General features: G+C 35.8%; 1 protein-coding gene and 1 pseudogene across 2 annotated transcripts in view; both read left to right on the top strand.

The window, feature by feature from the left end:
• The window catches only part of LOC140517216 (large ribosomal subunit protein eL43-like), a 36073-nt pseudogene extending 25932 nt beyond the window's left edge, over window positions 1-10141 (top strand).
• PPM1A (protein phosphatase, Mg2+/Mn2+ dependent 1A) overlaps window positions 1-13632 on the top strand; it is a 55737-nt gene that overhangs the window by 26687 nt on the left and 15418 nt on the right. For both annotated transcript variants that reach the window (XM_072629383.1, XM_072629384.1), the window contains 2 exons: window positions 10150-11003; window positions 13340-13457. In XM_072629383.1, coding sequence (XP_072485484.1) covers window positions 10170-11003; window positions 13340-13457 — 952 coding nt within the window. In that variant the 5' untranslated portion in view covers window positions 10150-10169. The remainder of the gene's footprint in view (window positions 1-10149; window positions 11004-13339; window positions 13458-13632) is intronic.

The following is a 13632-nucleotide window of genomic DNA, read 5'->3' on the forward strand; positions in this document are numbered from 1 at the left end:
TTCTTCAGGTCACATAGCAATGTATTAAATTATTTTTGTCCACACTAAAACCTGTCTACCACTTTTTTTGCTGTTCACTGAGATCTTTGTGAGATCTCCTGCCATGTAGTTTTGAGAAGCATGTTTCACTACTAGAAACAACTTAATGTAATGCTTACGGAAAATTTCTCCAGCCTATATTCTTCCAGTTTATTTTTTAGAAATTATTATTATTGTTACTTACTTTGGCCACTTAGGCAAATCTGGCTATTAATGTTCTCCCCCTCCTCTTGCCCTGTCTCACATCCTGCAGTTTTTCCACATTCATCTTTGTTGCCTTAACACTGAGTTGCCATAGTTTTTAGATCTGAGCTCATTAAATATAAAACTATGGAACCTTATAGGCTTATAGGACCAAACAAGAACTTAAAGAATGAACTGATCCAAACCCTTCATTTTACAGGAAGTAAGCTAAAACCCAGAAAGGATAAATGACAGAACCAAGGTTACTCACCTAAGAAGTGAATTCAAGTTTGATGATTTAGAGTCTTACAGTTGGTTCTAGTTCAACTCATAATCTAAACCTCAAAAATTATTCATTTTTTGCTTAAAGAACTCCATCGTAGGGGTCTACCTCTTGAGGTGACCCCTTCCTTTGGGATAGTTCTGTTAAGAATTTTTTTCCTGATATCTAACTTAAATTTGCCTCATTGCACACACACCTCTTCCTTCACCCCCATACACACACATGCACACAAATACCTTCCTCTCTCAGGTCCTCCTGGTCTTTCTTTGGGGACCAAGTAGGACAACTCTTATTTCCTCTCCTATGACAACCATTGACATGCCCTTGAAGATGGCTATTATGTACCCTCTATGTCTTCTGTTTTCTAATTTAATGATCCCTAGTTCTTGCAGTTGAGTTTCATATGGCATGAACTTGAAGTCCTTCTCCATGTTGATTTTACCTTCCTCTGAATTCTCTGTAACCTATCAACGTCCTTTTTCCAATGTTGTACCCAGACTTACTTATAGTGCAACGCTCTTTCCAACATGTTGTATTTCATTCTCAAAGTTGTTCAACTATAATAGAACATGGAGACTTGTGTTGGCCTGCCAAATGTAATGATGTGATTGACATTTTCTTGCCTACTCTACCCAATGGCAGATTACTCACTTGCCAAGTAACTAGCTAGCGTTAGGGATGTAGTATTTGGCGGTGAGACTGAACTTTTCTTCAGCATGAAGTTACCGGATCACCTAGGGACCAAATCTGCTACCTTGAACTCATTATTATCACATCCTAATCCACAGAAATAATTGGCCCAAATAGTCCTCTATATGTGCATCATATACATCAACTAATGCCGATATGTTTTAGCTACTTTTAGCATATTTTCTCCATCTAATCTTCTTCCACAATAGCTTGATTGTATTGTTTTACCTACCTCTCAGCTAATGTCATCACAGAAAACAAGCATCTCTTGCTTTTAAAACCAAACACTGAGCACAAGGAAAATATAACAGTGCATACATGGCACTTTAAGGTTTAAAGAATTCTTTCCTGACAATAAAACTTCAAGGACCTTTTGCTGGATTAGATTAGGTTTAAACCCATGTTCTCTGACTATTGCCAATATTCCCTGGGTGAAAAGAAGGGAGAGAGAAGACATAAAGTCAAAGGTGTCTTGATAAGTCATCTCACTTGTCCTTTCTATAAATAGAATCACCTAAGATCATAGGATTTAGAACTGGAAATGACTGTTATAATTATCACAGTTCTATAATCCAGTCACCTCATCTTACAGATGAAGAAACTGTGGCCCAGGGAGATGAAATGATTTTCCTAGGATCATAAAAATATAGAGAGAAAAGAGGCAGGAGTTGAATCCAGGTTTCCAGTTAAAATGCTCTTTCTGTTATGTTATAGCTTAGAGAGGTGGAAATCAAGTGTTTTAAAATAAGGTTTCACAGTTTCTCTTGGTAATGTAGTCCTATACAGCTAACCTAAATCTTTGAAGCTTATTTCTTCTTGCTTACTTCTTAGCAGACAGGGTAGTGATCCCCATTTTCCATATAATATTCTTTCTGGGCTTATACATGAATGCTCAGTGGTTGTTGTTTTAGATGTGCCTACTTCTCACCTATTTCTTCACACTTAATTATTACATTTTTACTTTCTAACTCACAATTAGAGCCTTGAGGTGTAGCACAAATAATACCATACGTTAAATATCATTTACTTTTTAAAAAAAAAATAAATCAGGGCTTAATTTGAGAATAGGACAGTATTTTCTGTTTAGAGAAATAATGTTTTATTGGCATGTTATTTTTATATCACCTACATTTCTGACTATATTCCTTGTCCCACTCCTCCCAGAGAGCCACCCTTTTTAATAAAGAATAAAAAAACAATTCTGTTCTCCAAGCTCCAGCCCTGCAACTGGCAACATCACTAACCATACCAAGAAGGTCGGAATTGTTGGTATAAATGGAACACGTTATGGTGCATCTCTCAGAAAAGTGGTGAAGAAAATTGAAATTAGCATGCCAAGTATACCTGCTCCTTCTGTGGCAAGACCAAAATGAAGAGACAGGCTGTGGGTATCTGACATTATGGACCCTGTATGAAAACAGTACCTGGTGGTGCATAGACCTACAATACCACTTCTGCAGTTATGGTCAGATCTGCCATCAGAAGCCTGAAAGAATTGAAAGATCAGTAAAATCTTCTTATCACATGTCTGTAGCCCACAGTCCAACAATAAATAAATATTTGTAGAATAACAATTTTAAAAAAAGTTCTGCAAAACTAACCAACTTATTATGTGCAATGTTCTGCAGCATGATTCCCCACCTCTGCAAAGAAGCAGGGAGGTGTCTTCCCATTTCTCTTATTTGGAGCCAAGATTGGTCACTAAAATTTCATAGCATTCAGTTTTAGTTATATGTTGTTTTCCTAGTATTGCTTACTTCATTCGCTCAGAATTAGTGCATATGAATTTTCATGTATCTATATTAACGATTATAATATTAAATAGTGATGTATTAATAATAATAGTGATGGAAGTTAGAATTTATATAGAAATTTAAGTCTTTCAAAGCACTTTACATATATTATCTCATTTGATTTTCATAACAACTTGGTGACATAGGTTCTATTATTAATCCTCATTTTACAAATAAGGAAATTGAGGTTGAGAGGTTAAGTGATTTGTCTTAAGTATCTGAGGTGATTGAAATTCAGGTTTTGCTGATTTTACATTTAGTACTGTATCCACTGTACAGTATTCATTATTTCTTATAGCACATTCATGTATCAAGTTTACTTAATCATTTCATAGTCAGTGGCATCTGTTTTGTTTCCATATTTTTGCTATCACAGAATGTGCTGCTATAAACATTTTGGTTCTCTTTCTTTTCCCCTACTGTTTCTCTTGATGATCTTATCACCTCCCAGGAGTTTCAAAGTATCATCTCTATACAGGTGATTCTCAGAGCTATATACCCCTAACCTGTCTCCTAAATTCTAATCTCTCATCACCAACTACTTACAAGACTGCTATGTTCAGTAAACATCTCAAACTCAGCAAGTTCAAAACAGAACTTAGTATCTTTCTCTACCCCTTCCCTACTATCTTGTCTTACTAATTTTCCTATTACTGTTGAGGGTATCAGCATCCTTTCAGGCTCATTCTCAGTGCTATACTCTGCTTCTCTCTCATCCTCATCCCACATATCCACTCCATTGCCAAGTCTTGTTTCTTGTTTCACATCTCTTGTATACATTCCCTGCTTTCCACTCAGAGCTGCCACCTTAGTCTAGGCTGTCATTATCTGGTGCCTGTACTATTGTGATACGTCTTGGTTTCCCGGTCTCAAGTCTTTTCTCCCAAGCCTATCTGTTATCCACTTAGATGTCAAAGTGATTTTTTTAAAGTGCATGTCTTACCATTTCACCCCCACCCTGTACTCAAATTGCAGTGGTTCCCTTTTATCTCCATGATCAAATATAAAATCTTCTATTTGGCTCTTAAAGCACTTCACAATCTGACCCCACCTATCTTTGCAGTTTTCTCTCCCCTCCACTTATACTACAATCCATTGTTATTGGCCTTCATGCTGTTTGTCAGACATGACACAGTCTCTCTCTCTCTCCAATGCTAGTCCCTTCTGTCTCAGATTATCTTTTCTTTACACTCATATGCATTTTATATATACGTGTGTGTGTGTGTGTGTGTGTGTGTGTGATCTTCTTAAAGGCAGGGACTGTGTTTTTGTCTTTTTTTTGTATCTTTGATGCTTAGCACAGTGTTTGTGGCATACATATTTTAAGTGCTTAATATATGCTTGTTAACTGACCAAGTGGAACCTTTCTTTTTGAAATTGATGTCCTTAGGGTATGAATAATATATGACTAGTATGAATATTTTAGTCACTCTCTTTCATAGTTCCAAATTACTTTCCAGAATGATTGAGCCAAATCTATAGCTCTGCCCATCTTTCCACAACCATTCCAACATAGACTATTTTCATCTTTTGTCATACTTTCAATGGTTGTTAATAGCTTGCAATTCTTTTGAGAACTGTTTATGCATATCCTTTGACAATTTATGTTGGGGGATGGGTTGGATTTTTTTTCTTAACACTTTTGTTGATGATGTACCACATTTAATTGACCTTTTTGGCTTTAGCAGTTCACGTCCTCAGGGAATACTTTCACAGTGGCACCTAGGTCTCTTTCTAGGTCATAATGTTATCTCAGAGCCCTCATCTTAATATTTTTTTTTATTTTTTTATATGTATGATTTGAATTTTTAAAAAATTTCCGAGTATATTATCATACATGCTTTTTACTAAAGTTTGCTGCATTTCAGTACCACTTTGCTCCCTTTATACAAAATGGTAAGAATCTGTAGCCTTTTTTCATGAGTTTCTCTCTTCACAGCCTTGAAGAGTTTAGTATCATTCAGAACCTTAGAATTTTAGCTCCTTCTTTCAGATAATGTTTTAAAGATACTTAAATAAGGTAAATCTTAACATGAACCCTGAAGAAGTCTTCCCTTTTAACTTCTTTTCCCAGATAAGGGTTTGTTTATATCACACCTTTTGTACTCTGTCTTTAAGACATCTGTAACAAGCTACACTCCCCATTCCCCCAAATCCCATGGGAAGCATAATTTCCACTAAGTAGTACACAAGGTTAAAACACCCTTAGACACCCTTTATATGTTTTGAACAACTTGTTTTGAGCTTATTTTCACAATACATCTCCCAGGTTACTATATAAATACTGTTAGTAGTTTATCCTTGTCTAAATTCCCTCAATATTCCCATTAGGGGAGGAAGGAAGATAGGGCCCTTAATTAAATTAAATGATATAGTAGAGTGTATTGGAAAGACCTTTGGGTCTTAATTCTAGGTCTGCTGCTAAGTGGTACAAGCTTTGACAAGCTTCTAAGGAACCAAGGAGGATAGCGTAGCTTGGTATACTTACCAATGAATAGTCTTGAGTTCAGGTTGTTGGGTTCTGGCTCTGTTATTGACTATCTGTGTAACCTTGGATCAGTCACTTCACAGCTTTCAGCCTCAGCATCCAAATAAGAGAGTTAAGTATTATTAACCTGGGGTATATGAATTTGCTTTTTGTGTTTTTTGATAACTTTCATTTTAATTAGTTTTCCTTTGTGTTCCTATGCATTTTAAAACATTCTGAGAATGGATCCATAAGGCTTCACTAGACTGCCAAAGGTTTTCATTACATATACAAAAAAGAATAAAACCCTTAGATTGGATGATCTTTGAGATCTCTTCTAGCCCAAAGTGCCCATTCTATGGACCTAAATCTCAGAATAAGGGGAATGTTAGGTATTCTAGCTTTTTTAAGTGAAATTTTTCTTTTACCGTAGTTAGTCTTATTTTTCATGCTCTCTGCCCTTAGGGGCAAGTAACACTGTGTTGTCTCTTCATCCTTCAGTTTTTTAATACTGATGAAGTCAAGTTAAAAGTGAATATCAAGGACAGTCTTGAAAGAAACCAAAAACACTCATGAAGTGCCTACTATGTATAGATACTATGCCGGTCCATAGGGATACATAGAATTAATTAAAAAAAAAACACAGCCCATGCCTTCAAGTAGCTTGGGGTGGGGTTTGGGAGACAGAATGTCAATATATATAAGTACTAAATATGTACAAAGTAATTTTTTAAAAGCTATCTTAATTTCAATTAACAAGCTTTTATTTTCTCTTCACATGCTCCTACCCCCCTCCCCCATTAAAAAGGAAAAAGAAAAACAAAATCCTGTAACAAATTTTTTTAGACATAAAAGCAGATTCCCATGTTGATCATGTCTTTGTCATAAGGTGGGTAGTATGCTTCATCATTTGTCCTCTGGCATTTTTTTTTTTTTAAGAAGGATCTCTTATAAAAGGTATGGTATTTGAACTGAGTATTGAAGGAAGTTAGTAATTCTAAAAGGGGAATGTGAAGAGAGAAAAAAAAAAACCAAACCCTTTTAATATATACTTACCTTGTGCCGGGCCAATGCTACTAAGTGATCTGGATACAAAGAAAGGCAAAAATGGCATCTGCCAGAGTTCAAGTTCTAATGAGAAAGGCAATTTTTAAAAACCTAGTTACATAAAAGATATATACAGAGTATATGGAAGGTCAGCCTCATAAAGGAAGGCACTAGTAGCTAGGGGAAAACCAGGTATGTTCCATGTTGAATCTTCAAGGAAGTCAAAAGAAATTTAACCAGGAGAGGTATGAAGAAAGAATATGCTAAGGGTAGGGGACAGCCAATGCAAAGGTTTGGATACAGGATGTAGAATTTCATATTCAAGGAACAGGAAGTAGGCTAGTTTGGCTGTAGAATAGAATATGTGAGGTGATGTATAATAAGCTGGGAATGTACTTTAGGAATATCACTTTGGCAGCTGTGTGGAGGATGGATTGGCGAAAGGAGAGACTTTAGATAGGGAGACCAATTAAGAAAGTATTGCAGTAGTTAATGAGAGATAATGAAGTACTGAACTAAGGTGGTGGCCACTATTTAAGTGAACGGAAGAGGACAAGTGCAACTGATAGGCTACATGAAGGGTGAGCAGTGAGGGAGGAAGTGAGGAGCCTAGGGTAATTTCTGGGCAGTTGGAAGGATGAGGAGGAAACTTTGATGGGGAGAGAGGGTAGGTTTTGGGGAAAAAGATGCCCTGAACATGTTAAATTCAGAATGTCTACAGGACATCCATTTGGAAATGTCCAGTAAGCAGTTGTGATGTGGGGCTGGAGTTGAGAAGAGAAATTGTGTTGGATATGTAGATCTGGGAGTCCTCTACATAGAGTAATTAAACCCATGGGAGCTGATCAGATCACTGAGGAGAATGGAGAGCAGTGGTTTTTAATCCATGAACTTGTTTTAAAAAATAATTTGATAACTTGTATTTCAACTTGGTTTCCTTTGTAATCCTATGTTTTATTTTACGCATTTAAAAACATTATGAGAAAGGATTCATGGACTTCACCAGAATACTGAAGGGTTCCATGATGGGGGGAGAGAGGAGGAAAATTACTCATTCTTGTCATAGAAAAAAGAAGAGGACAGGAACAGATCTTTAGGATTCACTCACAAGGGGTGAGATATTAATGCTATTCAGCAAAGGTGATTGAGGAGTGGTCAGGTGGATAAAAGAACTTATAAAGAGTAATGTCATTAAATAAAGAGTAATGTCATTAAACCTAGAAATATAAGAGTGAGTATCCAGGAGGGAAAGGGTGATCAACTGTATCAGGTACAGCAGAGAATTCAAGAAGAATTTGGACCAAGAAAAGCCCCTTGAATTTGGCAGTTAACAAACAATTGCTATTCACATCTTTGGAGAGTAATCTCAATTGAGTGATGAGGTTGGAAGCCAGATTCCATGGGGTTTCAAGGTGAAGGAAAGGAAAGAAGGTGGATGCAATGAATATTGACAGGTTTTTGTAGGCTTTTGATGAGAAAGAATGAGAATATGAAATATATACATCTATAACTGCCAAATCCAGTGGACTTTTCTTGAGGGGGATGGGTCAGAGAACTACATTATAATTAAAGGAGACCCGAGAGGATGTTGGCAAGGGGTTTTGAGATATAGAATAGGAGTAATGTCCTCTATTTTCTCAGTAAATGATGATGTTCTTGTGCTGGGAAGAAGCAATGAGGGGAGGCTGAAAGAGGGAAGGTTTAGAACAACTGCTATGGGGCATGCTATTGTCAATTAAGGAAGCATTTAAAAAGCATTACCTGGTATTATTGAAAAGGTATGGAAATGGGAAAAGGCATTCACATTTGTCTTTTCCCTTTTTACTTCTCCCTCAGCTCCTCCTTTTTCAAAATGTTTTTTTTGGATTCCAGATCTTAGGACTACTCTTTTCCTTCATACACCTTTTCTTTCCTTATCCTTGTGAAATCATCACTAACCTAGCTAGGGGCTGTTAGACGTGGGAGATTATAAGATGGTAGCTTCTGCAGGATCCAAGTATCTCAGCTCATCAGTTAGATCTGGGAGCCCAATTCTATGTTTTACTGATGAAGAAACTGTGAAGAAACTATAGAGTAGGTGAGGTTTTGTCTTTGTACCTTCTCAACCTCATTACTGTTTATACCTAATTAACATGTTGCATAATTATGCATATCATTAAATTTTTGGATTTATTTAGTGTTATAATTAGATAAAGCTTATCTCTTCATAGTGTCAATATATGTGTTATAATAGCCTTTTCATAACTTAAAATAAGAAACTGGTGAATTCATGTTTTAAAGCATTTTGGGGGAATGAGATAAGGTGAAGCCATATAAGTGTCTAATTAAAACTGAGTATCAGGGCCAACTCTTAACTCTGGATTAGGGAAGTTCATCACTACTACTGTCAGAGACTCAGTTCATGGGGCCTAGGCAGAGCAGAGGAGAGGAAAAGCTTCCTTCCAAAAGAAGGGAAGCTCCTGTGCCCTAGCCATCACCCAGGTTAGGTGAAGAGAAAAGAGAAGTGGCTTCAAGAGGAGCTATCCCTTAAGCTAGAATATCTCCTTCATCCTTACCAAAGGATGATGTTTAAGTTGGTAGGATTGGAACAGAGAAGTAGAGCTGCCATTAAGAAATTTTATCCTTATAATCGCATTTAATAAGCTTATCTTCGCCTTTAAAAACTTGGTTAACTCTTAGCAAACAAAGGTTACAATTCTTTTTGTTAAATATTTTTGTCTACTGTTTCATTGAAATGTGTCTTTTTCAGCATCTTTGGTACTTTTCCTTTGATGCTTCAGAGGGATCATTAAGAATCTGTGGTGGTTAAGAATAGCCCATCCTTTTAAAAAAGAATTACTATACTACAGTTAGAATCTGTCATATAATTTTTTCTTGGCTCTCCTTTTTCTTGTCAATACATGCAAATAATAAATGCATATGTGTAAATTTTGTGGTTTTGTGTGTGTGTATTGTGAGGAGACTGCTTTTAGGTCTGGCCCAGTTGATGTTGGACTCAAAGTTGCTATCATACTCTCCCCACCTTGGCTAGATAAAATTTGAATACCATGGAGAAATTAGCATATTGTTACGCCACTTAAAATCTTAGATGTAGAGTTTATAGCATTGTCCAATAGTGTTCTTACTTGATACTAGAGGTCTGGAGTTCATATCCCAGTAAAACCTCTGAGGCAGCAAGAGGCAGGCAGCCTGACGAAATGGAAAGAACACAGGACTCAGAGTCAGATCCTAGGTTACAATTCCATTAGCTGACTTTGTAGTCTTGGACAAGTCACTTAACCTACCTGATTTTCCTCAACTGTGAAATGAGGAAATTGGACTAATTTGATCTCTATATCTAGAAATCTGTGAATTTGGTGCTATTTTCCTATTCTTTAAATGCTTCCCATCCCCTCCCCTAATAATGATTAGTCAGAACCACTTCTGTAAAGCCATACACATCTCTCCTTTTCCCCTTCTTTGATCTTGAGGGTTCAGATAAAGAGCCTGGTAGTTCTATACCACAAAAAAGCACAAGGATTCTATCAGATTTAAAAGTTGCTTTGCAAGAGCAAATTTGATTTAAAATCAAAATGTTGGGTGAATATTTTGTTTGTAAGAGCAGTTATTTGTTAGATATCTTAACTACATTTTTGCTTCTTCCTCAGAGCTAAAGCATCGCGACATAATGGGGGCATTTTTAGACAAGCCAAAGATGGAAAAGCATAATGCCCAAGGGCAAGGTAATGGGCTACGTTATGGGCTAAGCAGTATGCAAGGTTGGCGAGTTGAAATGGAAGATGCACATACAGCTGTGATTGGTTTGCCAAGTGGACTTGATGGATGGTCATTCTTTGCTGTGTATGATGGGCATGCTGGTTCCCAGGTTGCCAAATACTGCTGTGAGCATTTGTTAGATCACATCACAAATAACCAGGATTTTAAAGGATCTGAAGGACCACCTTCTGTGGAAAATGTCAAGAATGGAATCAGAACAGGTTTTCTGCAGATTGATGAACATATGAGAATAATATCAGAGAAGAAACATGGTGCAGACCGAAGTGGGTCAACAGCAGTGGGTGTCCTGATTTCTCCCCAACATACATACTTCATCAACTGTGGAGACTCAAGAGGTTTACTTTGTAGGAACAGGAAAGTTCATTTCTTCACACAAGATCACAAACCAAGTAATCCTTTGGAAAAAGAACGTATTCAGAATGCAGGTGGTTCTGTAATGATTCAGCGTGTGAATGGCTCTCTTGCTGTATCTAGGGCACTTGGAGACTTTGATTACAAATGTGTCCATGGTAAAGGTCCTACAGAGCAACTTGTCTCACCAGAGCCAGAAGTCTATGAAATTGAAAGATCAGAGAAAGATGATCAGTTCATCATCCTCGCATGTGATGGTATCTGGGATGTTATGGGAAATGAAGAGCTCTGTGATTTTGTAAGATCCAGACTTGAAGTCACTGATGACCTTGAGAGAGTGTGCAATGAAGTAGTGGACACCTGCTTATATAAGGTAGCTAGATTCTTAAAAATAGAGAAGATATTTCATATTATCTTAGTTATAGCACTGCACTTTGTTTCAGTTTGTAATCCATGGCTCTCAGAAATTGTTTTTAGCACAGTTTGGGACAGTTATCATCAACTATTAATGTTTTTATTTCAGAACAATGTCAGTAGGAAAAAAAAAAGTGGAACCATAATTTGCAGCAATGATAGTGGAGTGTTTGGTTCTTAATAACTACACTTAGTTATCTTACTTTTTATGTAAAAGCTTTACTTTTCATGGAATAGATAAACCCTGTTATTTGTTACCAGCAATTTAGCAGGTAGTCTCAGATAAAAGAATTGTAACTGGCCAAGTTACATTAATACATACTAAAAACAGAGGCTAAATTTGATTAAATGAAAATGAAAAACATTTTTATTTGTTTATTTTGTCATCTTGATATCTTTATAGTAACATAAAAAAAATTTCAGACTTCTCAGTCAAATTTTATAGGTATTAATGGTTTTTACTAGTGATTTTGAAGATTTTACTTTTAAAATACAGAGTTTACAAAACTATTCTAATATGGCATGTGATTTTGTTGTATAATGCAAAAGCAAACCACCATAATTTTTTTTGAACTATTAACATACAGGAGCAGTGTGGTGTAATGGTTAAGAGGACTGACCTTAGAGTCAGGAAGATTTTGATTCAAGTCTTCCCTCTGAAATATACTGACACTCACTGGACAAGTCATTAATTTCTCAGTGCACACAGGCAACTCTCTAAGATTTGTACATAATTTCTTCACCTGAAGGAAATTCCCTATCCTAATAAAATCACAGGTCCACTCAAATCAAATACTTGCTTGCTCTAATTGATGTTTTCTTTTTTTTTTATTTTTTATTATTTTTAATGGTTTACAATCGCTGCCATAAAATTAAGATTTTATCCCCCCCACACCTACCCCCCCTCACCCCCCTCCCTCCCCATGACCGCATACAATTCTGTATAGGTTCTACATATACTTTCCTATTGAGTACATTTTCACTATAGTCATGCTATGTAGTCAAACTAAAATAAATGGAAGAAATCATATAACAAATCAAAACATGATACACAAAAACACTCATACACACAAACATGATCTGCTACATTCTGCGAATGACTTCCATATTTCTTTCTCTGAGTGTGGAAGGCATTTTGCCTTAGAAATCCACCACTGGGATTTTTTTTTTTAAGAAGTTCTTGCATTATTATGAAATTAATTGGTGTTTTCTTTGAAATGCTTAAACAGCCAACCAAAATATTAGTGTGGTAGTTTGAGTTTTTTAAATAACACCTGATGGTGTCTATGCTGATTTTGGTTTTGTTTTGCGGTTTGTTTTTTTCCTTTTTTGCATTTGATAACACATTAAGATTAAAAAATGTTAATGCAGCAACAGCTTGAACAGTTACTTATTTTGGAGTCAGAATTTGATTCATCTCTATTTGACAATGGGCATGTCTCTTAATCTCTGTAGGGCTCAGTTTCCTTATCCTCTTGAGAAGGTAGTCATTATTATATAAATTACCATATTCCCCACATGTTGAAATATTTTTAAGGGAATTCTGCCTAAAATAACAAAGTCACGTATTAAGAGCCATTTTTCACACATAACAAATTTGAATACTTTTATTTTAAAATTTTGAAAATGATAGTTGATGAGGAAGTCTGATTGTTAAGTACTTTCTCTTTAATATCAAAAATCGGCTTATTTAAAATAGATGTGCTTTCCAGAACTTAAAGCAGTCATTTAAAAAGTTAGAAACCTGTTTTTCAGTTTTTAGTTTCTGTCATCAAATTTTTAGCCGCTACATTTTGTAAAGTTGGTTGCAACGTTCATCAGGCTTATAGTAACATTTATGTGTCTGCATAAAAGATCTTCATATTTATATATGATTACATATATTACATTATTATATATGATTACATATATATCTTGTTATAATGAATGCTAATAGGCTAAGTTCTTTTCTGATAATAGAGTTTTCTTGAATGGAGTGTGAGATTTACTTTCATCAACTATTGTTTAAAGTAAGTAAGCCATAAATAGGAACTTTGAAGTATTTTCGTATTACAAAAGTTTAAAAATAACTAGTTTTAATAGGACTTAATCTGTAATGCTTTTTGCCATGTCTCATAGGGTGTTTTTGAGCGGGGAGAAAGACTGCTAATGAGTACAAAGAATAATTTACTTTCTTTGTTTTAAATATAATTACATTGGCATAGGAGTAAAGTTTTATAGGATTTTTGAAAGGTTACAAAGGAGGGAGGGTGGGAAGGAAACCAGAATATTTTCTCAAACTCTTTTCTCTCCCAGGGAAGTCGAGACAACATGAGTGTGATATTGATCTGTTTTCCAAGTGCACCAAAAGTATCACCAGAGGCAGTGAAGAAAGAGACAGAGTTGGACAAGTACCTGGAAAGCAGAGTAGAAGGTGGATCATTTAAAAAAAAATAAGTAACTTTATTAGAAAGAAACCCTACAACAATGAACCTTTTCGCACATTAGCTTTTCATTAAACCTTTAAGTGCTATTGATGTCTAGTATACATCAGTGGGACAAAGCACTTACTGTAGTAGCCATTTAGATGTATGCTATATATCCTTCTA

This window comes from Notamacropus eugenii, chromosome 1 (assembly GCF_028372415.1).
Source record: "Notamacropus eugenii isolate mMacEug1 chromosome 1, mMacEug1.pri_v2, whole genome shotgun sequence".
Taxonomy (NCBI): Eukaryota; Metazoa; Chordata; class Mammalia; order Diprotodontia; family Macropodidae; genus Notamacropus; species Notamacropus eugenii.